Source organism: Neofelis nebulosa, chromosome 11 (assembly GCF_028018385.1).
Source record: "Neofelis nebulosa isolate mNeoNeb1 chromosome 11, mNeoNeb1.pri, whole genome shotgun sequence".
NCBI classification, from domain to species: domain Eukaryota; kingdom Metazoa; phylum Chordata; class Mammalia; order Carnivora; family Felidae; genus Neofelis; species Neofelis nebulosa.
In genome coordinates this window covers 72229614-72255584 of record NC_080792.1, presented here as the reverse complement: position 1 = coordinate 72255584, position 25971 = coordinate 72229614, and the positions used below count along the sequence as shown (strand labels likewise).

General features: G+C 43.6%; 1 protein-coding gene across 12 annotated transcripts in view; it reads right to left on the bottom strand.

The window, feature by feature from the left end:
* NF2 (NF2, moesin-ezrin-radixin like (MERLIN) tumor suppressor) overlaps positions 1-25971 on the bottom strand; it is an 80332-nt gene that overhangs the window by 44684 nt on the left and 9677 nt on the right. For 9 of the 12 annotated variants that reach the window (XM_058693221.1, XM_058693214.1, XM_058693218.1 and 6 more), the window contains exons 2-4: positions 7585-7710; positions 5522-5644; positions 3444-3527 (exon numbers count right to left, since the gene is read on the bottom strand). In XM_058693221.1, coding sequence (XP_058549204.1) covers positions 3444-3527; positions 5522-5644; positions 7585-7710 — 333 coding nt within the window. Of the gene's footprint in view, positions 1-3443; positions 3528-5521; positions 5645-7584; positions 7711-25882; positions 25902-25971 lie in introns of those variants that run through there. The other 3 variants (XM_058693217.1, XM_058693215.1, XM_058693213.1) reach the window with 2 other exon arrangements.

Here is a 25971-nt window from a genome sequence, read left to right as displayed (position 1 = left end):
AACGAATGGAAGGGGGAAAAGAGAAACTAAACCTACCTCTCCCTTAGAAGGGGGATGGATCAATGAATTAGGTTTACTCATCAATGGCCACCATACAGCAATTAGGACCAACAAGCTACATCTACACATACAACATGATACATCTCAAAATCAATGTTGAGTGGGAAAAAACATCAATGGGTAAAAGTATAAGCCACAAAAGGGGGGCAGTGTGTGAAGGACAACATCATTTATATTCAACTTTTGCCTCTTTGACATTTTCAAGTTGGTCTCCTCCCATCTAACTAACTACTGCCCCAGGTGTGAGCCTCAGAGCCTCTCCCCAGGATGACCACCACAGCCTTCTAATAGGTCTCCCTGCTTCCAAGCCTGCCTCACTCCAATATGGCCTTCACATAGCCACCAAAGGATCTATCCAAAATATAAACCCTTCACTGGCTCTGTACCACCCACACAATAAAGTCAAGACCCTTTCTGATCTGGCATCCTACAGACATACCCCTCCAGCGTCAACTCTTGCTACTTTCCACCTACACTGTACATATACCCAACTCAATTGCCTTTTGGCACTCTTTTTCCCTAACTGACATCAAAGAGTACCAAGAAACGGTAAGCCTCCTCTCCCACCATCCATTTCTCTTTCTGAACAGTAGGAGTCTGCAGGCCAGCACTGCAAGACTGGTAAATTACATACCACGATCTCCCAAAGTCATTTTTAATAAGAACACATTTCAAACACCAAGTTGTCAGTATAGAATCCAACAGGTGGCTTAAAACATTGCAAGATGGTTTGGTAAGGTATGTCATATGACTGGACTGAACAAAACAAAACAAAACAACGACAAAAAAAAACCAAAAAACAAAAAAACCCAGACTTTCGATTCAAACATAACTCAAACTCTAACCAAGAAATATGGTTCTTGTTAACTGAACCATGTGATTAATATTTGTATTTATACTTTGAGGGTAATTGTTTCTTGATGCTGTGGAATTAGCTCTGTCTATATCATTCCAACAGCTGAAATACCATAATGAATGCATTTGTGCATAATTACATTCCATGTGTTAATGAGCCTGATTCGTTTTCCGCACCATACTTCTAAGGTTCCTTTCTGTTTCAGAAAGGTTGAGGATGAAAACAAACTGAATATGATGGAGGGAACCAGTGTGGTTTACTGAGAAGTTTGGACTAAATTAGACCCTATAAATGAATCTGGAATTTGGTGAAAGGCAGTGCGTGCTACCCAGAGACATCCCTCACACGCTACAAGGGGAGGGCAAGAGTGGAGTGCTGAGCTAAGTGTCCCGGATGGTAGGGTTCTCAACCCGGCTCTACTCTCCAGTTCCACTCTGCTTCAAATCTTGTCCATCAAGAAGTGGGCTATAAATTCCATTGAAAAAGAATTAACATAAAGTATTAGGACTTCAGACAAATTATTAATCCTTTCTGAGCCTTAAATTCCTCATCTGCAAACCAGGCATAATCCTCTCAAGCTGTGGCTCATGGAAAAGACTACACTGAGTATTGCACGAAATATTCGTGTGTAACACTTTGTAGAACTGTAAAACATTACAGGCATGTAAGATCCTATTAATACTGTAATCAGAGATATCTTTTTTAACATTAACCAACAGTCCTAGAAACTGGAAGCATGTGATAATAATCCTTAGTTTCTCGAATGCAGACTTGAAGCCACAGATTACCTGTATTTGTAAGATCCTGAAAATTTACACCGGAAAAAACAGTTAGAACATCCTCCTCCATATGAACCACATATGCTGTCTGTGAATCACTTTCATCTCTAAATTAGTAGGATCCAAATTAGTAGGGCTTTCCTACAGTGAAATCTGTTTAAGCAAACATCTGCTGGTTCCCTGAAAAGTTATTTTTTTCCACAGGTGGCCTTTGAATTTGTGGCCCAAAATCCATGTAAAGGAAATGTAGCCTTTGAGACTGAAGCCCTTCAAAGAGAGGTAGTGTCCTTGAGAGCTTGGGTCTCCTCTCAGCTGGAGAGAAAGCGTGCTAAAAAGGAACTCGGTTCTGGGCCAGGAAGTGCTCACATTTGATGAGAGTGACAATGACTGCTTCATCACTGTCAGGGCAATACTGACTGAAAGGACACATTTTTCCTGTTATTAATATTCTTAATCAAAGCATAAAAGGAAGCATATGTTTTAGTTGAATCAAGGCCCATTTTCTGCTTTTTTCAATTACTCATTTTTCTGGGCAGTGGAATAGGGGAGGCACAAAACACAATCCCAAAGCCATGAATTCTGCCCTTAGCTTTACCCAAGATTGTCCGAATGCCCTTGGGCAAATCGCTAAAGGGCAGATACTTGCTGTAGTGTCTGTATCTGTGACAGAGTCAACAACCCACTCCTCAGGCCTGGTGAACACTCAGCAAATATTAGCCGAGGCATCAAATGATTGAATTGATTCTTGTACTTCTGTTAGTCTGACCAGCATGAACAGACTTTTTTTTCCTCCCAAATGATAGGCCAGTCATTTCCCAGCTTTGATCTGAAATTGTATTAAACTACCCCCCAAAAAAGTGGGCTAAGAAGTTAAGAGTATCTTATTAATTTTCTTAACACTACAGGGAAATGGCTTTATGGACACCTCTAACGAAAAAGGAAAATAAAAACTGAAAAGATTATGCAAAATCACAAAAGTAATGAAGATGCCCCAATTCTGGGGCCTCTTCTTACACTGCAGGGGAGGGGTAGGAAGCAGTAGGACCAAGAAAAGAAGCTATGTGATTGAAGTGGGGTATCTGAGGGACATGAAGCACTCCTGACTGACCCTGTAGTTGGTCTTATGAAAACAGAGAGGTCAAAACACAAGAGCGGTGGTCTCCTCCACCCCCCTCCCAGTCCGCAGTGATTCCTCTAGGAATGATTCACTCACAGCTCAACTGGGCTTGGGGTGCCAAACAGCCTGCAGTACCAGCCATGAGCAAAGCTAGCATGCCCATCAGGGGTGAAGGAAGTAGGGCATTCTCTAGGCTATAGCAGGGTCCCCACACACAGGGCTGCTGGTCCTCAGAGGATGAGTCTGGAATAAGGACCTGGGCCTTTCTGACCTAAATGCTGTAGTTTGGCCCAAACTGGAGACAGTAAGTTCATTTTCCTTGGTTCATAAAAAGAAAGGTTGGTCCAGTGATTGCAATAAACCACATGTGTGTAATGAGATTACACAGACAATTCATCATAAGCGTACACTTAACACTTGTACACACACACACACACACACACACACATTCTCACAAGATTATATAGAACCTGGGACAGTGACAGTGGTTTCCCCAGCCCAAGTCCTAAACACTTCCTTTCTGGGGAAAGTCTCTCTGAAGCCTAGAAAACCTGAAGAAACAAAAGACTGGAGTGATCCTGTGACACACATTAATGCCAAGGAGGAAGGCACTTTTCTTCTTTGAGCCTACCTTGGCCTGGACGGCGTAAGAAGCCAGGAGCACAGAAGCCTCGGGAGGGCAGTAGATCTTTTCATCTAAAATCTGCTTCTTTACCTGAAAGGGGCAACAAGGGAGACATGACGCTGTGTGCGTGGAAGTGAGCTGTGCAGGCTGGTCACAGCAGATGGCTGCAGGGTGTTCTAATGAGGCCTGCCAAACCAGCCTGTTAATGATTTTCTGACAAAGGGTACAATTTTTTTTATTGCTGCCGACAGGTTGGGAGTTCAGTCACTGAGAAGTTATTGGTAAGATGACTACAAAAAAAAAAAAAAAATGCTGAAGAGGAAAAATACTTCCATGGTTAAAACAGAGACTGATATCTGGACCGTGACGGAGGGGAGCTGTGAATTCCAGAAGTGTCAGGGGCAGCTCTGGTGGTGATTGTGGCCTCGGCCACTTGCTGAGCACACGCAGCACCAGAGGAAATGGGAGTCTACTTTAAAGTCTTAACACAAGACAAAAGTCAGCAAGGCCACTGAGTTATGACTGCAGGAAAAAAACCCATCACTTTCCAAATGCCTGCTCTAAGGAAAAAGGAAGCAATAAAGTTTGATCGATTAAACTTTTAAGCACATGTGAGGTCCAGGAAATATAATTCTTAAGCCATAATGTTGAATTAACGGATCTCATTGCATTTAATTTCTTAGAATGGTGCAGCGTGTGATGTTCCGGACATAGAGGCAAGAGAGCCTCACTGAAATAAACACAACAGGAAAGCCAACTCTCTTTTCACAGATGTCAACAGTCACCAGATTCATAAAAGTAGTAAATTTTGCCTTGCTCAGCCACGAAAACACTCCAACATTTCAATATGAGGAAAAATGAAGCTAAAGTCACAAGAGGGATGGGCACTTCTTCTAAATGCTAACAAGAAAGTCATCTCTATAACACTAGGACATTCCTGGGCCTAGGAGATCATTATGTGGTTTTATTCAAAGCGGTGTAACTTTCTAATCCCTGATTTATTTTCAAAGGAAAAAAAAAAGCCATACTACAGAAAAACTGAAAGGGTTTCCCTTTGAAGGAAAGTGTTAGGGATGGGGGAGTGTGTGTGTACATCTATATACACTTTTTTTGGCAAACCTTTTTTGGAAAATAAATTATTTGGGGGTTTTATTACATTTAACTTAATATTAACTGAACATAACAATCTGAGGCTCAAACTAATTACAGGAAGACTATGTGACAGCCCATACATACGTCTACTTCTGGGAAATCCTGTAATTAACGCCCCTGTGTGATCTACCGACAGCGGGCATCTCTGGGCACACAAGCAGCTCCACCACCAATCACTGCAACTAACCATGAAACTGGGGCAGCACTCTGATCAAGCGGTAAGAACACAAGCAAAACTGACAGGGTTTTCATCCTCACACAAACCCCCACTCATCGCGCCCCTAGATGGTCAGTCTTAGCAGTCTTTGAACCCATAATCATGGAGCTCCTCATCTCTTCAATTCGGTTGAGCAATGACGGAACGCCTCCTGCATATTCAGTGAGCTTTGCCTTTAAAGGGCTTATACTCTAATGAAGGAGTAGGGATAAGACATTCACATACAATGGGCAGCATGAAGCATGATGCCTGAAGTTCCACATGTGTGGGATTAGTCACGTGGAGTCAAACTCCAACTCACTGGAGTTCTGAAGTCCTGTCTTAATGACAGCAAATTTTGAACTTTTGGAAAAATTACTCTTTCCAAGACTTTCTCTTTGGACTTCCTTTGTAACTATTAAGTACTTTTCACTTAGAAGAAAATAGGATCCATCTTCAAAGAGACTTCAAGCCAGGTAGCTACTTGTACCCGTTCTTTCACTACCCTATTTTTGCAATCTTCTCTGACACCAATTCTCCTTACTCAAGTACAAGTTCTATTCTGAAGACTTTCCCCCCCATTATGGAACCAAAGGGACTGACTTCCCAGAGGCAGGACATTTTCACGATGCCAAGGCCTCTGTGGTCAACACCGTGGGGGCCATCCAGGCTGCCTCGGCAACTACCCCTGGGTGAGTTCTCTCAGAAAAAACGGGGCTAGCACAGACTGGTGTACCTGCAAGAAGAATAAATGTTGCGTGATCTCCTGAACCAGCTCCTCCTCGGCATTCTCGGGATAAAATTTGGCCAGGAAGTGAAAGGTGACTGGCTCTTCCTTTGAAACATCATGATCCAGCACCTGCACAATTACAGAGCAAAAGAAGAACAAGGTATGTTGGCACCTGTTCCTCCCCTGCCACCATCCTTTTGCAGGGAGCGTATAAATATTTTTCCCTCTCTAAATTCATCACATTTCCCAAAGGCTATGATCCTACAGTTTGAAGCATTCATGAAGCCATCTATAACAAGAGGTAATATTCACCTCACATGGCATTTCTGAACCAAATTAATCAATATCCCCAATGGGTGAGAGGAGCTGAGATTATTAAGGCACAGATGTTCTCAAGGCCACAGAGATAGTTAAAAAGTAGAAATTTATAACTCAAAGGTCTTGGGCACTATCTTTTACAGTAGGCTGAAGGCTTTTTAATTTTCTAAACTGGTGGATTCTTCCTATATTCTTTTTGTTACTGCTAACCCCCAACATTTAGGTCCAGATCAGGATGGACCTTAGAGATGATGAACTCTATTTTTGTGAAATCCTCTGAACATTAACTGAGCAACAAAAGTGAAATGTGTCCGTTGTGGCAACCCTTGTTTCAAGGAACCTCTAGAGATGCCCTACAAAATACTTGAGTGCAGCCAGTAAACCACACTGCCTTTAATCTTCTAACAATTTCATCCACCCACTGAAAAGCTTGAACCATCTGCTCTCCAGAATGAATTTCATTTCAGGACATAAACATGCCATGTGACAGGCTACAAGGCTCCATTAACATGTGTCATAATTTATTTCCTTTGAGCAGCAGGTTCCATGGCTCCTGATGCCCCCAATCTAATATCCATTTGGCCAACACTCAGATATGATTTAAAACTTATTTTGCTGAGAATCACAAAAAGATACACAAAGTTCTGCTGTTTTTGATAGATAATTCTTCATGCTCCTGTCCAAATTCCAGGTGGCAGTGCCCAGGAGATCCAAAATAAACCAGATCTAGGACACTCACTGACACTGGCATGTGGGGGCCCTTCAATGCTCATGATCATGGGAATTACCATATGAAATTTATAACCAGCAGAGATCCCAACAACGAAGATTCAGATTACTGTGTACATATGGAAACACAATTTGAACACTTGAGCTTAGAGTCAAACTTGTAAAAAACAGGAGGCGTTCATTGTTTATCATGCCATGCAGCAGATGATAAAATCAATTGCAAGGGGTACCATTTGGAGTAAGAATTAGACATTGACTTATTTTGAGATCTAGGGGTCTTTTAGGAGTTACTAACAAAAGCAGATGGCCCTGTTCCCAAATGTCTTCATGGTTAGATAGGCAGGTAAGTAGGTAAGTGTGGCTTTGTGTGCACATGTGAATCCACGCAGAAGGCAGTTTCCCTAGGCAATATCCATTTCTAAGCCACATTAGAACTGCCGGGAGCCCCAACTCGTCATCCAGGCCTCAGAAGCCCCAGAGAACCATAAAGACTTAAGACAAAACGGTCATTCTGTCTTCACCACAGGGACCAGGGCACTCTTTATTCTTTAGATCGTGTTAATGATTAAATTGAGTTGGGCCACAGTGTTTCTTGAAAAGACTTAAAAACATTCCCTAAAGAACATGAGTCCCAAGCAAATCTTTCAAAGACATAAACTGTATTTAAAAAAAAAAAAGGGCATAATAATATAATAGTAATTTTTATTCATAAAGCCTGACTAGTGGTTCAGTAAGTTGAATAGCATAAAGCCAGAAGCAATCAGCCTGGTGACAATGAATAAAGAAGCCAGGGATGGCAACAGTTTTATGCTCGTTGGTTCTGCTCACCTAGGAGAGCGTGTGAGGGGCAGTAAGCCTGTGGCATCTCCAGAACCTGTTTTCTACATGACTTACTCAGGACTTGCCCCTTTCTCTACTGTGCATCCATAATGCCCCATGATGAGTAAAGAAGCTAGGCACATGCTCAGGGAAAAACCAGAGCACACACCAGCCTCACTGGTTTCATCAAGTTCCAGCCCAACCTTCTTGTCCATTTTGAGCCAGGCCACGGTGTCCTTGATTGTGTACTGCAGTCCAAAGAACCAAGTTTCCCGAAGCCCCAGGGTCCGGCACACCAAATCAAAGAGGTCCTTCCCTTTCCACTTCATCTGCAATATAACAGACCAATAGGGAAGGGCAGCGTGAGCAAAAAGTCATAATCCACTTGAACAAAAACCTTTTCTCTGTACTCCCTACTCTCAGGTGCCAAAATGTGGGGATGGCACTAAGATGGCTGATGAGCACCGAATTCCTAAATAATTTTAAAGCTTCCTACACAAAACCATGAGTGGGAAAATACCAATTAGAGCTTAATGGCTTAATCACTGCAAAGCATACACAATACCTCCCTTGGACAGTTCCTTACAGATCTTAATATCCCCAAAGCTGCTAATTTAGGAAAGCTGGTAAATAAGCATCCTCATTTAGGAGAGTCTAGCCTCTTGAGTTAACCCAGGGAGATGGCTAGCTTCTAGGGACATTGATTTCTTTGAGACTTTGTCATTGATTTAAAGAAAATTTTTTTAATGTTTATTTCTTTTTGAGGGGTGGGGTGGGGGTGGGAGGAGACCCAGAATCCTAAAGGGGCTCCAGGCTCTGAGCTGTCCGCACGGAGCCCGATGCAGGGCTTGAACTCACAAATGATGAGATCATGACCTGAGCTGAAGTCGGAAGCCACCAAGGCACCCCAGTCGTTGATTTTTTTTTTTTAAATCATGACAGTGTCCTTTGATAAAAAGCTAGTGTTTTCTTGTTTTTGTTTTATAAAGACTAGTTTTGCTGAAAGTTTTTTTTTAAAGCAATACAGGGGAGGAAGTTAAAACCCAATCCATAAATCACGTACAGTCAGCCCAACTACACATCCTTCCTATTCCGATGCATAACTGAGGCCAAAGGAAAGGTGACTCACCCATGGTCACACGGAGCAATTTCAAATTCTCGGTATCTAAACCCAGGGAATGAACAGACACCAATAAACTGCAGCATGCTTAACCTACAGCTTCACTTTCAAAAGGATCTAAAGCAATGGCTGCTAAACCCTTTTCTCAGCTTTTCAATCTCAGAAAATGGAAAAGCAAGTTCAACATCTTAATAGGGGAAAAAATGCCCAGCCGCTTGGTAAATGTTGCCACCTTGTGGCTTCCAAGTTAAATCACCCAGGGTGTTCCCTTACAAGCCCCTCAGCTGCTGCTTGCCCCCAAGCCCCACCCCTGCTGGCCCCCAGGTATCAGGTGGACATTCAACTGTACACCAGGGACAGTTGTGAGCACACGAGACACATCACAGACATGGAGGTCACAGTAAGAATAATCTTGGGATTCAAATGCAAAGTCGCCAGACACCCGAAGGACAAGACCACTGGACTGCAGAAGCATCTGTCCTTCTCCAGCCCTCATTAGAAATCTTCTCCCAATGTCCTGGTACATGGAAGATGCATAACGAAAAGGAATGGGAGAAGAAGTTAGGGTTTAGAGACAGGTTATAAAAGCAAGAAGGAAAAAAATAAGTTAGACCTCTAATATCTGATTGGCTCTTGCTAAAACCTGATTGTACAGAGCATTTTTCAAGTAGGTCTTCTATTTTTAATATATATGAATGAACAGTGTGTTCTCTGGGAGGTACTCAGCAGGAAAGCCCATCCATTCTCCGTGTTTACAGTCAAAGAGCAAAGTAGCGACCCAGATGGAAGGGCACCAAAACCGCAGCAGACAAGTGGCTGAGGTATGAAATGGCTTTTGTCCTTCACGGGGGCCACTTCTCCTGTATGTCCTTCTAGCTCTGCCCCATCTCCTCTCTGTGACTTTAGTGAGACCCCTGTAACACTACAAAGGATGAGGTCTTTAGAAATTATTTTGAGTAGAATAAAATAAAATGACAAGTTTTATTAAAAAAAAAAAAATGATGGCCTTCCCCTTCTGCAAGGCTTGCTAAACGCTTGCGGGCACACCCATTCCCCAGTCTGACAACAGCACAAAGGATTTTTTAATTCAAGGCAGGTTTTAATTCCTACAGGCAGACTTCACTGAAGAAATGTTATTTTGGAAAACTAGGAGCTTCGGGATGCTGATTATCCTCTTGCCTCTATTTTAAGCCGGTACATAGTATATAAATTATAAATGACTACCTTTCTAGGAGATAATGTAAGGCTAAAGAACAGACATTAACTTGGAGAAGTTGAACACCCAAGGGCCAGGAAGATCACAGTATGGATTCCCAGGCTGCCATAACTCACAGCCACGGAGGGGCCGGGCTCTGCCACGGAGGACCCGGGCGCAACTGGGACGTGCAGCACATCTCAACCAAAGCTGAGAATAGTGAATTTCTTGACTGGGGGGAGAGGGGGTGGAGTTTAAATTCTCAAACATAGTATCATATTAAAGCAGTTTTCCTGCATTCCTTTCTACTTCTTTGTTTTTAAAATGCAAAACGACCCCTGTTGAATGCAAATAGACGTCTTTGTTTCCAGGAAGCTGGCAAAAAAGCGAGGAGAGGGGGGGGAAAAATCTCACACCAATTCACAGTGTCTTATTTAGATTCTTAACTTTGACTCTAAGGATCATAGAATGTCAGTGTTGGATGTGAGCCGGAGTCATTAGCTACTGTAGACCCCTCCCCTTTAAGTATAAATAAGGAAACCGAGTCACAGATTCTTTGGCAGCCTTCTGAAGCAGACACTGGCCTTTTTCCTGGCGATCTAAGGTAGGCAACCCCCTCAGCTTCTCAACGGCCTCTTTTTCTGCTAGGAGCCTTTCCATTTGTCTTGCCTTCCACCAGCACTCCCCAACCACCTTTTCCAGTAAGAAACGTGTCTTAACACTCTTCTCCCATCCTGAAACCAAACCCATTCTTGGGAAGAGCCAGATATTGCTCCTTTACAGCTCAGTGTGAATTAAAGCCTCTGCTACAGCTCATTCTTTGAACAAGCACTACAGAGCACATCTTATATGCCCCGAAATGCCAGACACTGAGGACGCAAAATGGTGGATGCATGGGCCCTATGGGAGACACAAGCAAGGACCTAAGTCAGAAAAGGCTTTAGAGAACAAATGAGGGTTAGACGAAAGAGAGAAAGAATTCTTAAAAAGAAAATCATGATAATCTCAGTGAAATGCAAGTCATCTGGTAGAGCTGAGACAGCCTGAACTCAAGAGGGGGCGTGGTGAGAATGGGGCGCCATGTGGGGCCAGGTGGCTCGTCTTGGGAGTCACTGAAGGCTCCTGGGCAGAGGAGTAATGGGATCAGATCAGCATTCCAGAATGCACTCCATTAACAGGGCGGACAATAAGTTGGAGGAAAGGAGCCTAGAATCAAGAAGGGCAGAAAGGAGGCCAACTCCCGCCTTGATTAAGGCAGTGGGAGGGAGAGAAGACAGCCTGAGAATTGGAAAGAAGGCAGTCCCAGAGCTGGCACCTGAGTGCTGGTAGGGACTGAGGGATCAAGAATGAAGAGGGACACCTGCATTTCTGGCTTGAACAGTAGGTGGTTCCACTAGAGGAGAGATGGCATACAGGAGGAGCAGCATGTTTCAGAGGGAATAGATGAACAATTGTTAGGATAAGTTACCATGTCAGAGGAAACCAGGTAGAGATGTCCTAAATACATTTGATTTAAAGTCTTTTAGCTCAGGGGCGCCTGGGTGGTTCAGAGGGTTAAACGTCCGACTTCGGTTCAGGTCATGATTTCATGGTTCGTGAGTTTAAGCCCTGCATCAGCCTCACTGCTGTCAGCACAGGGCCCTCTTCAGATCCTCTGTCCCCCTCTCTCTCTGTCCCTCCCCAGCTCACGCATATGCATGCTCTCTTTCTCTCTCAAAAATTAATAAATATTTTTGAGCTCAATTTATTAGCTCTATTTATAAAATTAAATGTTCTATCATAAAGTAAGAAGTTTTTCTTTTGGAGGTGCCTGGGTAGCTCAGTCAGTTAAACCTCTGACTCCTGATTTCGGCTCAGGTCATGATCTCACAGTTCCGGAGTTCGAGCCCTACATCAGACTCTGTGCTGACAGTGGAAGCCTGCTCAGGATTCTCTCTCTTCTCTCTCTGCCCTACCCCCCCACCTCAAAAATAAATAAACATTTCGTTAAAAAAAGAAGAAGAAGGGGCGCCTGGGTGGCTTAGTCGGTTGGGCGGCCGACTTCAGCTCAGGTCATGATCTCGCGGTCCGTGAGTTCGAGCCCCGCGTCAGGCTCTGTGCTGACAGCTCAGAGCCTGGAGCCTGTTTCAGATTCTGTGTCTCCCTCTCTCTGACCCTCCCCCGTTCATGCTCTGTCTCTCTCTGTCTCAAAAATAAATAAACGTTAAAAAAAGAAGAAAAGGTTTTTCTTTTGAGTTCAATCTAACCTCCAACACATTGTGTACCTACATGAGGTTCCACTTTTCAACAAGCCCTTCCCTAAGTGTATGCAGACTTGTTTAGTCCTCTTAATTTGGGTTTCTTTTATTTTACTTATTTTGAGAAAGAGAGAAGAGTGTGTGAGCATGCAAGCAGGGGAGGAGCAGAAAGAGAAGGAGAGAGAGAATCCCAAGCAGTCTCCCTACGGTCAGCACAGAGCCTGACGCAAAGCTTGATTGAACCCGTGAAACGTAAGATTATGACCTGAGCTAAAATCAGTAGTTGGATGCTTAACCAACTAAGCCACCCAGAAACCCTGGGTTTCTACTGCTTTACAAACAAGAACCACTGGTCACAGTTGTTCCAGGTGATTCCCATGGCACTCTGTAAAAGGAGGTCTTGGGTTGTGAATGGGCTTCCTTGGTGCCAGATGACTCACCAGAATGTGACCGTGTCCCTTTTTACAGTTTTATCAGTGATCCACTGCATTGTGCTGATGCTGTGACGTGATCTGAACATCTGAGTGTCTCCTAAGATTGGAGGTGCCTCAGAGCAATAGTGACATCAGTCATCTCTCTGTTGCCCACAGTGCCCAGTCAACTTTGTACATAAAAGACACAGCAGGGGCACCTGGGTGGCTCAGTCAGTGGGGCATCTGACTTCGGCTCAGGTCATGATCTGACGGCTTGTGAGTTCAAGCCCCACATCGGGCTCTGGGCTGACAGATCGGAGCCTGGAACCTGCTTCGGATTCTGTGTCTCCCTGCTTCGGATTCTGTGTCTCCCTCCCTCTCTGACCCTTCCCCACTCACACTCTGTCTCTCTCTCTCAAAAGTAAATAAACGTTAAAAAAATTAAAAAAAAAAAAAAAAAAAAAGACACAGCAAACGGGGCACCTGGGTGGCTCAGTTAGTTAAGCTTCTGACTTCGGCTCAGGTCCTGATCTCACGATTCGTGAGTTCAAGCCCCATGTTGGGCTCTGTACTGACAAGCTCGGAGCCTGGAGCCTGCTTTTGGATTCTGTGTCTCCCTCGCTCCCTGCCCCTCCCCCACTCTGTCTCTGTCTCTCTCTCAAAAATAAACAAACATTAAAAAAAATAATAAAAATTTTAAAAAGATACAGTAAACAATAGTGTCAAACAGAAGACTCGCCTACTTCAAAAACCCAAGGCTCGGGGCATGTGGGTGTCTCAGTCGGTTAAACATCTGGCTCTTGACTTCACCTCAGGTCATGATCTCATGGTTCATGAGATCAAGCCCCACGCTGGACTCTGTACTGACAAGCACAGAGCCTGCTTGGGATTCTTCCCCACCCCACCCCCGCTCCTCCCCAGCTCATTCTCTCCCTCTCTCTCAAAATGAATAAATATTAAAAAAAAACAAAAAACAAAAAACAAGGTTCAAAAACGTAAAGCAAAATTAGCTGCCATGCATCCACTCCTCCAACAAATATTTCATGAACACACCTTGTGTCCAAGCACCACTCAAGGTACAGAAGATAATAAGGAACAAAAGAGACAGTCTCTGCTCTTACAAAATGAGCTTAGGACATGAGCCAGTCACCTCCCTCACCCTACACACAATAATCAACTCCAAGCGTGGTTTCTAGCACTACAACACTTGTGAGTGCCACAACAGGGACCCCCAGGAAGGGACACTGTCTTCGAGGGCAGGGAAGAATGGCATCTAAATTAACTCTCATGGTGGGAGAGGGGAGCCAAGTGAAGACTGGGCTTGAGGAAGAAACAGTGAACAGGGTAGTGTGATCCAAGCACGGGGAACAGCATATGTAAAGGTCTAGAGGCAAAAAAGCTTAGATGGTCCGTGTAGGAAATGAAAGCACCGTAGTTCAGTTTGACTGGAGAATTACTGCTGTGCTTCTGCAAGGACCCAAACTGCCACCTAACACCAATTCTTTGTCAACTAACTCCACCTCTCTCACTTTCACCACAGAACCCAAAAAGTTATCCGGGTGACTGTCTTCTCCCTTTTCCCCAAGGAGAAAACATAACCATATCATTCCAGATATACAGAAGTCGAATCATTACCTAAGATGGATGCCTCTGTACATTAGGGCTTAATTCTTTCCAGGAACCAGTCTAAGAGGCACAGATAGATAGCTGTCTAACATCAGTATGAATCTCCGTGCTGTCACTGTGTGACCTCGGGCAGGTTATTGAACTTCCTTGTGCTTCGCGATGGGGATAATAAACAGACCCTGTCTTAGCAGATTAATCTAAGGATTAAGTACATTAATATATGTTAAAAGCCTAAATACTTAGTAAATATAGTGCCCAGCTCATGGTAAATACTCAATAAAGGGTGGTCATTATTCATTCTAATCCCACCTCCTCTCCTTACATTCTCAAGTGGTGCCATGTAAAGCCTCCTGGTCCTGTTTCACTCCATGGATGATGGATGACAGATCAGAAAGGGCACCATCAATTCTCATCGAGCTAACCATGCTATCACTCATTTGACAAACACTTATTGAGCACCCATTACATCCTAGTCATTATGTTCGGCACAAGAGATAAATGATGAATTCAGGACAAGACACTGTCCCCGTTCATGTCTGACAGGGAAGACAGGTAGGTAAATAGATAACAAAAATGCAACCTGGTAAAGGCTAACAGACCACGGTGCTGTGGAAACACAGCTCGGGCCTGGGGGCCTGGGGTGAGGGGCTTCCCTGAGGAGACACGGTCTGAGCTGGGTCTTGGAAGCCAGGCAGTAGTTGATACTCTGGTGAAGGGGCTGAAGAAAGGGAGGTCATGCCAGCCAGAGGGAACAGCATGTCTGCCGCTTGGGTCCAAGCTGTTGCAAAGTGAAGGAATGTTCTTTGCACTTTTCTAGTATCTATCTGACAAGCAGCATAATTACACTATCTGCAGTACTGAATGTTCAATGCGGTACTGAATAGGCAGCTTCTGCCCGATGCATGTGACACTTCGGACTCTCCACAAGTTGATTAGGAAGCAGGTTGCTCAGTCATGGGTTCCAAGCAGCCACGCATCCCATAATGACACCTGCCAGATCTCTAAGAAGATCCCACGGCCAGTGGGATGAGTCTCATATTTATTTTTTTATTAAAATATTTCCTTTTCTGATACCTGATAGCACATAAGCCTTCCAGGCTTTGCCCTTACACTACTTAAAGGTCTTTTTGTTAGGGTCTGTTCTTTTTCCAGAACAGATGCTTTAGTGTTCACTGAGGCCCATGTCTCTCCACCTGGCCTAAGTGTTCAAACTCCTCCCCACACATCGGCACAGCTCTGTGCCTCATCTCGGCCTAATGAAGAGCAGGGACGCTAACAGGCAGACGATTATTTTGCAGACAGGAAAAGGGAGGCGGCAGGAGTGAGAGAGGTGATCTGCAGGGAGAAGGCAGGAAGAAGCACAAATCTGGACTCCATGGTGTGCAAGCAAGCTCCTGCTCTGCAAGCCTTGTCCTCGAGGTGCCCTTCAAGCAGAGGGGCTGATGGTAGTGAGCCTGGAAGGACAATGCTGCTGGCTCTGTGGCTGTGCTCTCCCATTACTTTAACAGGCTGCAGTGCTATTTCATAGATATATACTTGTGCCTGCATCAAAGATAGATGCATATGAACTTTATAAACGGGACTAAGTGCTGTCAGCTTGTTATTTTTCGTAGGGGCGGGATTTATGAGCTTTACCCAAAGTGAAGTGCTTGTAATTTATCAACCTAGAATGTTTTAAGTAAATAGCACTAAGCACTCACCCTCCACAGCAGGAACATAGCACTTCTCTGTTGTAGGAAGCAACTGGCACCAATAACCTACAGCGCTGATTGGGGTCTATTAACCGGGGAAATGTTATGAATAGCATCTCTTGGCCAGGTTTAGACTCACAACCCTAAAACTACCATTTGTTTTTTACTTTCGACACTTCACACTGCATTTCTCCCACTGCTTTCTCTGGGTCATGCAGCCACCAACAATCACGCTTACTCACTGATAAACCCGGGGAGGGTCAGTAGGAAACCAGCTCCATGATGGGAAACGGCCACAGTTAGAAGATGACAACTTTCTTAAAGAAAGAGAACTGAATTTGGCCACCATCTGTGAAGTGTTGAAGAATTAAGACAACAGAGAAACTTCGGCTTTATAAAGAAGACTCAAATCTGGAAAAAGCAACCAGGGAAAACAACATTCCATTTCATAGAGGTCTGGGGGACTAGCCGCACAAGGCATGCTATTTGATTAGCTGTCTCTTCCAGAAGATGAAAGAGAAGTGACAAACCCAGCATTTGCTTATTAGGGTTTAACTCACAAGCTGCCCTAGTATTTGCCATAAAAACTGTCAAAAGGTTAGCCCCCTTACAGATAGAGCAATGAAGGAACTGTGCCTCCCCAGGCTCAGGACATGGGCCATGTGTTTACCACTATTTCAGAAATGGAAAACCAAGGATAACTGTGATTTCCTCTCTTAACATTTACCCCTAACTGACTTCTGCAGTCATCGCTGGCCTACAAGAACCAGTTTGTAAGTCTAGAGGGACGCCTGGGTGGCTCAGTTGGTAAAGCATCTAACTCCTGATTTTGGCTTAGGTCATGATCTCAGGGTTGGTGAGACGGAGCCCCACGTTGGCCTCTGCAGTGACAGCATGGTGCCTGCTTGGGATTCTCTCTCCCTTCACTGTCTGCCCCTCTCACGGTCATGCATGTGCAGGCACACGCTCTCGTTTTCTCTCAAAATAAATAAACATTTATTTTTTAAAAAGTCTAAAAAATTTAAGATGCTAATCTAAATATAACTTCTATTTGTCCATTTTGAAAAAAAATAGATACCAAATACTTCCATTTACAAGATAAACACAATGGAAAAAGTGGTAACAATGGTTTTCCTGTGCAGTAAGTGAATAATGGGCTCCATTAAAATCTATTCTGGTTGGGGTGTCTGGGCGGCTCAGGTGGTTAAGTGTCCAACTTCGGCTCAGGTTGTGATCTCATGGTTTGTGGGTCTGAGCCCTGCATAGGGCTCTGTGCTGACAGCTCAGCCTGCTTTGGAGTCCGCGTCTCCCTATCTCTGTCCCTCCCCCGCTTGCACTCTGTCTCTCTCTCTCTCAAAAATAAACAAACATCAAAAAAAAAATTTTTTTTTAATCTATTCTGGTTAATCAAAGAGGATAAACAAGTATAGTAATGAAGGTGTAAAACTGACATGCCCAGACTCAAGGTGTGGTATCATCCATCACACCACAGAAGTGGGCTCTTGTGTCTCATGAACCGAAATTGCAAAACTATTGAGCCGTTTCCTGTCACGATTAAAGGACACCTCACACCTAATCAGCCATTATTTCCCAACACAAGGGAAAAGGGAACACTCCAAAAAAGAGATCAACTTCTCTGTTCTACCAAACACAACCCCTATATTTCTCATCTAAATCTGGGCAAAAACCTCTTCGCAAAAAAGACCACCTCCAATCTCTTGCCTGTCAGTTTCTGCCATAATCAAACGCAGCCAGTAATTTTCCTCTCCTAATCCCCCAATCATCTGTTAGTATGCCAAATATATTTAAATTAATGGTTTCAAGGGATGCCTGGGTGGATCAGTTGGTTGAGCGTCTGACTTCGGCTCAGACCATGACCTCATGGTTCATGGGTTCGAGCTCTGCATCGGGCTCTGCACTGGCAGTATGGAGCCTGCCTGGGATTCTCTTTTTCCTTCTCTTTCTTTGCCCCTTCCCCACTTGTGCTCTCAATCTCTGTCTCTCTCAAAAATAAATAAACCTTTAAAAAAAAGTTTAAATTAATGGTTTAAAGGCCCTCCACCAATTACTTCCTCTCTCCAACCAATTACCCTGTTACAACCCAGCCTGTGCCCTCCCAAGTCAGCAAACCTATTGCTTCCATTTATCCAGAACCAGACCTTACTAAGGTCCATTCCTTTATCTCACCATTGTCCCCTTCCCCCATACAACGCCAGGTACATGAGTCGGTATGTACTTTATATACACGGGGAAAATGAGGTGTTTGTCTTTCTCCAAGATCCCTGTCTTTCCTCCAGTCTTACAGATCACAAACTCCTTGAAGGCAAGGTTTACTATGCACACCATACACACACACAGACACACACACACACACACACACACACACACACACCATGCTGTAAGTCTCCCAGAACACAAGCAAGTACTGCATAACCTGTGGCCACTCCATAAGTGCTTGTGGTTGGCTGATGATGTTGATGATAATGATGATGATAAGTAGATGAGGCTTCTGAGTAGAACAGTCTTCTAAGTAATGATTGCAATGAAGCAAGAATTTATGATACTCCTTATTAAAATTCTAATTGCATAATTGGGCCTTAAGGTATACATTTTCCCCCTTTGGTGACACACTGATTTCTTTTCTCTAAAAATACCTTGGCAAAGAAATCCAAATCTTGGAGAGCCAACCAAGAAAAATTTCCATAGAACAAAAGAAACTACTAAGAAACAAATCACAGCACCTTGGGAAGCCACAAAATGGAGGTTTTAAACTCTAAGTCTTTCAAAACTAAGTGAATTATAGTTTTCCGGGGGGAAAAAGTCCTTATGTTTGTAGCTTCTGGCATGTTTCCCGCTACAGTGGAAAGAAGGTATGGGAGCAGCAGTGAACCCAGAGAAGGGATCCGTATCCTAAACTCTACTTCTACCATACACAAGCCTATATATAACCTTGAGTGAGCCATGCAACTCCACTGGGCCTCAGTTTCTTCCTCTGTCAATCTCCTATGACCTCTGTGCAAGGTCCCGATTTTATGATGCTATGGAAAAAGATGAGGCATTTCAAAGTCAGCTGACAGAGCAAAAAGAAACAATACAGTTATGGTGCTATAAAAGCAATACAGTCCCCCAAAAGCAAAGGAGACAATCTCTATCTTTGGAATTTAGCTCACAACATGAGAGCAATCATAGCCTTGTCAAATAGCTATAAAACACCCAAACCTGCTGTGTTGGGAAAGTCACTTAACCTCTTTGGGTCTCAGCTTCCACAATCATCAAGTGGTCTTTGAGGATTAACACCCTCTGAGTCTATGAGCTTGAGATGGTTTTGGATAAACCATGTAGCACTTTTTCCACCGTTATAATAATTTTCTTTTAATCCTTTAACATTCCATTCTATATCTTAAAATCATTTTCAGGGATGTAAATGACACTTAACATTTAATTTATGTGTGCTTTCTACATTCTTTCTCCTTACTCAGGGTTTGCCATTGCTACTGTGCTCCTTACTCCTAATAATCAAGAGCTGTATTAATAATAAACTCTCTGATGTAACAAAAATGGTCATTGTAATGTGACTGAAAAATAACTTTTTTAGCACCTAGCACCCTGTTGATACGCAGCAGTTATCAATAATCACAAAATGTTGAAATACTGAGAATAATAATTCTGCAGAGAGCTACAAACAGGAAACACTTGGTGCAGGGAGACACAGAGCTAAATTTTAAATGTCTAAACGTGAGGTAAAACTAGTAGACTGAGGGATGCCTGGGTGGCTCAGTCAGTTAAGCATCCGACTCTTGAATTCAGCTCAGGTCATGATCTCACAGTTTGTGGGTTCAAGCCCCACATCGGGCTCTGCACTCACCGCATGGAGCTTGCTTGGGTTTCTCTTTCTCTCTCTGCCCCTCCCCCACATTCGCTCATGTGCGTGCTGTCTCTCAAAATAAATAAATAAATATCAAAAAACAGACAAACCAGAAGACCGAAACACAACCCATGACTATTATCCAGCCGATTAACTCCTCCTGCCCCAGGATATCACAAAAATTACAGTTTGTATTTAAAAGCACACTCTTTCAAAAAAGCTCCTGGCAAAACAGCTGGAGCATAATCCATCCGTGTAAATGAGCTCATGGAGAACCCCAATTCTAGCCTAGAAAGAAATTGTAAACATTCGGGTTCTGTTTCTAGCTTGACCTGTCACAGTGGTCAGTGATTAGGACACTGATTTAACAACACTGGAAGGTATAGGTAGGAGGATACAGGGCTGGTAAAAATGTCTGCAGGTGGATGAGGACGACTGTGGGTTGAAGACTTCTTTAACATATTTATGAGACTGATTTAATCTCCAGTCAATATGAGTAGGACACTAGATAAAGACACTGTTGCTGAATTTAAAACTACAGATCAGTTCAGATAAGTTCAGTAATGACTCTGGGCTTCAGTTTTAAGTTTTATCTGAAAGTCAAATTATCAAAACGCCTAAAGATTGAATCTGGGAAGGTGGATGGGGGAACCATAAGTAATGTAACTCACAGGGAGCTTTTGTGACTTTTCTTTTCTTTTTTTTTTTTTTTTTTTTTTTGCAAAGAAGCAAAAAGTCAAATAGTGTTGAGGGCTGGAACAGAAAAAGGACCCGATGCCTTTAGAAATGATGTTCTCTGACCCCACCTAGTGGTGGCCGGAGTGATTTCTAGGCTGGGATAACCACCTTGAGTCTCCGCACTGGTGACTGAAGATTTGATTAAAGATTTTTTTTCCCCTGAGATCAGCACCAGTTTGGTAATAAATTTTTATGTGCTAAAAATGTACTAAAACATGTGGATTTAGAATCTAAATTAGACAAAGCAAAGACAGGAGGATGGCACACATCATCCTGTAACAAACCAGAGAAGCCTCATCACCAGCTGGCTAAAAAGATTAGCAGCTCTGAGAAAATTCAACTCTGGGTTTTTAAGACCTCAAATGCCTTTAACTTCTGAAATTAAAAATAAACAAGCACCAAAAATGTTCTTGGACAAAATGCAAAACTAGCATGAATAATTGGAGAAGTCGTCAAAAACAAAGAACAGAGAAAAATGACACACTGGGGACAAAAGAACAGAAAACAAATATGGCAGAAATCAGAAAAGAATCCTGTTATCACAGTGGACATCAAGAGATCAATCATATAGCACATTACAAAAAAAAAAGATCCTTAAACAGAAATATGGTGTAGGATAAAGCTCATTAAATATATTTAGACTAATTCTGGAGTCGAGAGAGCCTACATTTACAAAGGTGTGGATAACCTGAAGAAGATTCAAAGAAAATAAAAATGATTAATGGAGAAAATCTGTAGTGCCTCCAGCATGGGACCCTTCCTCTTTACTCCCACACCCCCAACTCATGATCACATGAGAAGCTAATGTCTACCAAGTGCTTACTACAGTCAGGCCCTGGGCTAAGTGTCTATAAAGGTCCACTGCACTCATGCCTTCAAACAATCCTGTAAGTAAAATACTATTATTCTCCTCATATTACAGATGTGGAAATTGAGGCTTAGAGAAGGGAGTTCAAGATCACTCAGGCAGCAGGTGGCAGTGGCAGGGCTTTCACCCACACCAACTTACCCCTTCTATCGGGATGTCAGCTCTTGTTCCCTAAGCAATATTGTTCCTGTCCTCCAGCAGATTTTTCTCACACCTACATGCTCAAATCCTGAGATGGCTTCCTACCTAAGAAGGAAATATGAAAGGGGGAGGTGTGCAATGAGCTGCTTCTGCCCAGATCACCTAAAATAGGATGTTAAAGCAGAGGGCCTTTGAAATCAAATTCTTTCCTCTCATTTTTCACCCTAAGAACTGAGGCCTGGGTTGGGGGAAAGAAGAGACATGCCCAAGATCACACAGAGCAGCTCTGCCTAGAAGCCAGGGGTTCAAGCACCAGTTTCAGGGCTCTCCCAGGTGTTATACAAGTAACACCCTGACTACAGCCCCGGACCAGACAGAGGAAAGTGAGCTGACCTCCTGAACCCAAGGCTGGCCATGTCTCACCCAAGAACTGCCTCCTGCTTGGCTGGCCTTGACAACTAAGGACTGGCTCTAGACCTCAGTACCTCCTGAATCTTGGGCCTAATAGGTCTCCTGCTCACTCTTTGTCACAGAAGACCCTGAGCCCTGGCCTCATCCTCCTGGTGCCCACGCCTTTGGATTCAGCCTAGTTTTGTCCCAGGCTCCAGCTAGTTCAGGTTTCCATGGGACACCCAGCCCAGAGAGGTTGTCTTCTAACCGGGCTCCTTGTTTCCAAACTCTTCCCAACCCCACCCCCAAATACTTCAAATCATTCTGCGTGGAGACCACTTTATTTATTTTTTTATTTTTTTAAATGTTTGTTTACTTTTGAGAGAGAGAGACAGCATGCGAGTGGGGGAGGGGCAGAGAGAGAGGGAGACAAATCCAAAACAGGCTTCAGGCTCTGAGCTGTCAGCACAGAGCCTGACACGGGGCTCGAACCCACAAGCAGTGAGATCGTGACCGGAGCCGAAGTCGGATGCTTAACCAACTGAGCCACCCAGGTGCCCTAAGACCACTTTAAATCACTCTCCTAGTAAAAACCTCAAAGCTCCCCCACTGCATTTGATAAATACAAGCTCCTTAATCTGGCCTTCAAAGGTTTCTAGTATCTGTCCTGAACCTAGGAATTTAAACACATCTCTCTTCTCTTCTACCTCAAACCACAGGATTGTATCTTATAACAATTGCAATAAACAAAACAATACTATTGCCTTTGCTCAGGTCACATCCACTGATCCGTACACTCTTCCCCTTTATCTGTGGACACAAACCTGCCTTCAATCCCTGGGGGCAGTTGTTCCCCTATTTACCCCACTGCAGGGTTTTTCTTCTCTCTCTCTCTCAACAGGAACACATCCTCATCTGATTGATAGATAGATAGATAGATAGATAGATAGATAGATAGACAGACAGACTCCTTTGCATTATCTTTTCATGTGTATCCTGTTTCTCTAACTCGATTATGAGCACCCTGGAAATCTGGGACCTTCCCTCTTAAATATCTTTCTATGTGCTCCAATGCCCTAAATATTAGGTACTCCAAAACTGAGCTGCACAGGGGAAAGGGGATGGAGAAGGAGGTGGACTTCAAAGAAGTTAAATAACTGACTTTTCAAAGTACATGAAAAGGCCTCAGAATAGAAGGGTTAACCAATTGTTATTCATGTGGACACACCAAATATTAAGAGAAGACATCAGGCTGAATATAGGGAAAAACATTCTGACCACAAAGCTTGTTAAATATGCAACTAGAAAATATTTAACTGTTGCAAAATAAGCTTCATCTTAAGCCAAAGGCAAGGAATTCCAAGTAGATCATGGCAAGTGAAAAGGATTCACTAATGGAAAATGTACATTTGATTCAAAGACAAACCAGACACTGAGGCAATTTAGCAGAGGCTGTCAGTCACATCATCTACCAGCCAAAAACTTAAGCCCACTGGCAAGTTTACAAAATGGTTTTGAAATGGTATCTTACACCAATTGCAATAAATAAAATAATACCATAGACAAATAGTTGAGTTAGGAAGTTCTTTGTAAAATCTCTTATTTCCACTTTCTTTTTCCTGTTTCCCAAATATCAAAGTTCTCTCCAGGTTTCTAATGGTTTCTTTCCTTTTTCTACTTGGAGCTTCCTATGTGGGTAGCATAGCTTAACAGAAAAAGAGCCAGCCAGCCTGGAAGAGAGATGACCTGGGTTTGAATCTCAGCCCCATCACTGGTAGCTATGTGGTGGTCTTGGGCACAAAGAGGGGGGAACACTCGGGTGCCTGGCTGGCTCAGTTGGTTAAGCTTCCGACTTCAACTCAGGTCATGATCTCACGGTCCGTGAGTTTGAGCCCCCAGCACAGAGACTGAAGCCTGCTTCAGATTTTGCGTCCCCCTCTCTCTCTGCCCCTTCCCCACTTGTACTCTGTCTGTCTCTCTCTCAAAAATAAACATTTAAAAAGGGGGGGGGGCACTTGAGCAGAGCCTAGAAGGAGAATGAGAACATCTGTGCCAGCAGACAAGTGAGAAGGACATTCTATGCAAAGGCACAGCAGTATGAAAAGAGGTACTTTCCAGAAACAGCAACCAGGACAACAGGCCAAGAGCAAAAAGGGTAAGTGAGGAAGTGTGGGAGAGCCTGGGAAAGGGAGCCAAATGCTGAGAGGCCCTGGATTTACTTCCTTTTATGTAATAACCTGTATATGGAACTTACCTGTGCCAGGTGCTAGTCTAAGCACTTTACCAATAATGACTCGGTTTTAATTCCAGTACCAATACCCCATACAGGAAGAATTATTATGCTCTCCATTTTACAGATGAGGAAACAGGCATCTGAAAGGATTAAGGAACCTGTCTAAGGGTGCTGAACTGGTTAGGGCAGAACCAGGGATCAGGATCCTAAGACCATGCTCTCCCCAGACAACACTCATAACCTCTAGGCTGTGCTGCTTCAGAGCCCTGACAGGAAACTGGAACTTGAGCTACTTGAAAACCTAGTTGTGAGGTTCAAATAAGTGACTGCTAGCCTCTTGGTCATTATTTTTTTTAATGTTCATTTATTTTGAGAGAGAGACAGCCCACGCATGAGCAGGGGAGGGGTAGAGAGAGAGGGAGAGAGAAAATCCCAAGTGGGCTCCTAAGCCCAACATGGGGCTCAAACTCATGAACTGTGAGATCATGACCTGAGCTGAAATTAAAAGACGATGCTTAACCCACTGAACCACCCACGTGCCCCTCATCGGTCATTATTGAGATTCTCCCACTGTCCTCTTCTTTCTCTCTCAGAACAAACAGTGGCTCTGCTGGGACTTTAAGCAGGCTATTTGCTCTGTTGGAGCCTCCAATTCCCACTCTGAAAATGAAGCCAATGACAGGATCTCCATCCTAAGCAGGTCTTGATCACCACTAGGTCCACACTGGTACTCAGTAAATATCTGTTGAGTAAGTGAATCTATTCCAAGTATCAAGTGAGATAGTACATTGTAAAGCATTTAGCACAGCACCTGGCACACAGTAGCTGCTGTTCCCTAGTCCTTCCTCCTACAAAAGAGCAGATATGGGCTCCAGTAGATGGCAGCACCAGCCAGTATATATACCCTGCTTCTTTCACCCTTCACCAGCACAACTGCATCCATCATTCACCTCGGACTGCCCACGTCCTAGATGTGCGGCACCCATGCCATCCATGGGGACTGCTTAACCCCCATGGAAGAACCCACAGATAAGGCAGAAACCTTTCTTCTGAAATAAGAAGTTTCTCAGTGCCCTCATATAGAGTCCCATTACTATCTACAACTAAGCAATGAAATGACCACCACTGCCCTTTGGGGATTTGCATCCTAGAAGAGAAGCATTTACCTATATCTTGGGGTGTCTGGGATGTAACATCTTACTGAAAACACCAGAGTTTGTTCTTTCTGTTTTCCTCTTTCCAAAGTTTCTACTTTATGTCCATTTGTATGTTGGAATGATCTGTAATGTTGGTGTTTAATCCAATCACAATCCCACTGGGGTATGTGAAAACATCTGGGATATCAACAACCAACAGGAGAAGGCGGCTTTGTTTCCAATGTAAGATGGTATTAGAATCTCTCACAACTCGGGGCGCCTGGGTGGCGCAGTCGGTTGGGCGTCCGACTTCAGCCAGGTCACGATCTCGCGGTCCGTGAGTTCGAGCCCCGCGTCAGGCTCTGGGCTGATGGCTCAGAGCCTGGAGCCTGTTTCCGATTCTGTGTCTCCCTCTCTCTCTGCCCCTCCCCCATTCATGCTATGTCTCTCTCTGTCCCAAAAATAAATAAAAAACGTTGAAAAAAAAAAAAAAAAAAAAAAGAATCTCTCACAACTCAATTTTGAGAAATTTTTCATATTTGGCTCTTCTTACTGATAGATTGAATTATTAGAGTAAAATTCCAGCCTAGATAAGAAATAACACAACCGTTTAGCCTCCTGGCAAATTACGTTCAGCACCCACTTTCTCAAAATGACAAATATCAAATATTTCAAGTGGAAAAATCCTCTAAAACATCAAGCCAATTGTGCAATGCAGCAAGTAGCGCAAGAGATTTATTTCCTACCTCTGCGGCAAAAAAGTCTGAACTTATTAGCATAAGGTAACATGATTCATATGTTAACTAACACTGGTTCTGAAATTGAGTCCTCCTTGGACCACCACCTACCTGTATGCCTCAATGAAGAATTCCTCAAGTACCATCTCTCCGCTTCTTTTTTTTTTTTTTTTCAAAATGCATCTGCCATCTCCTGGTAT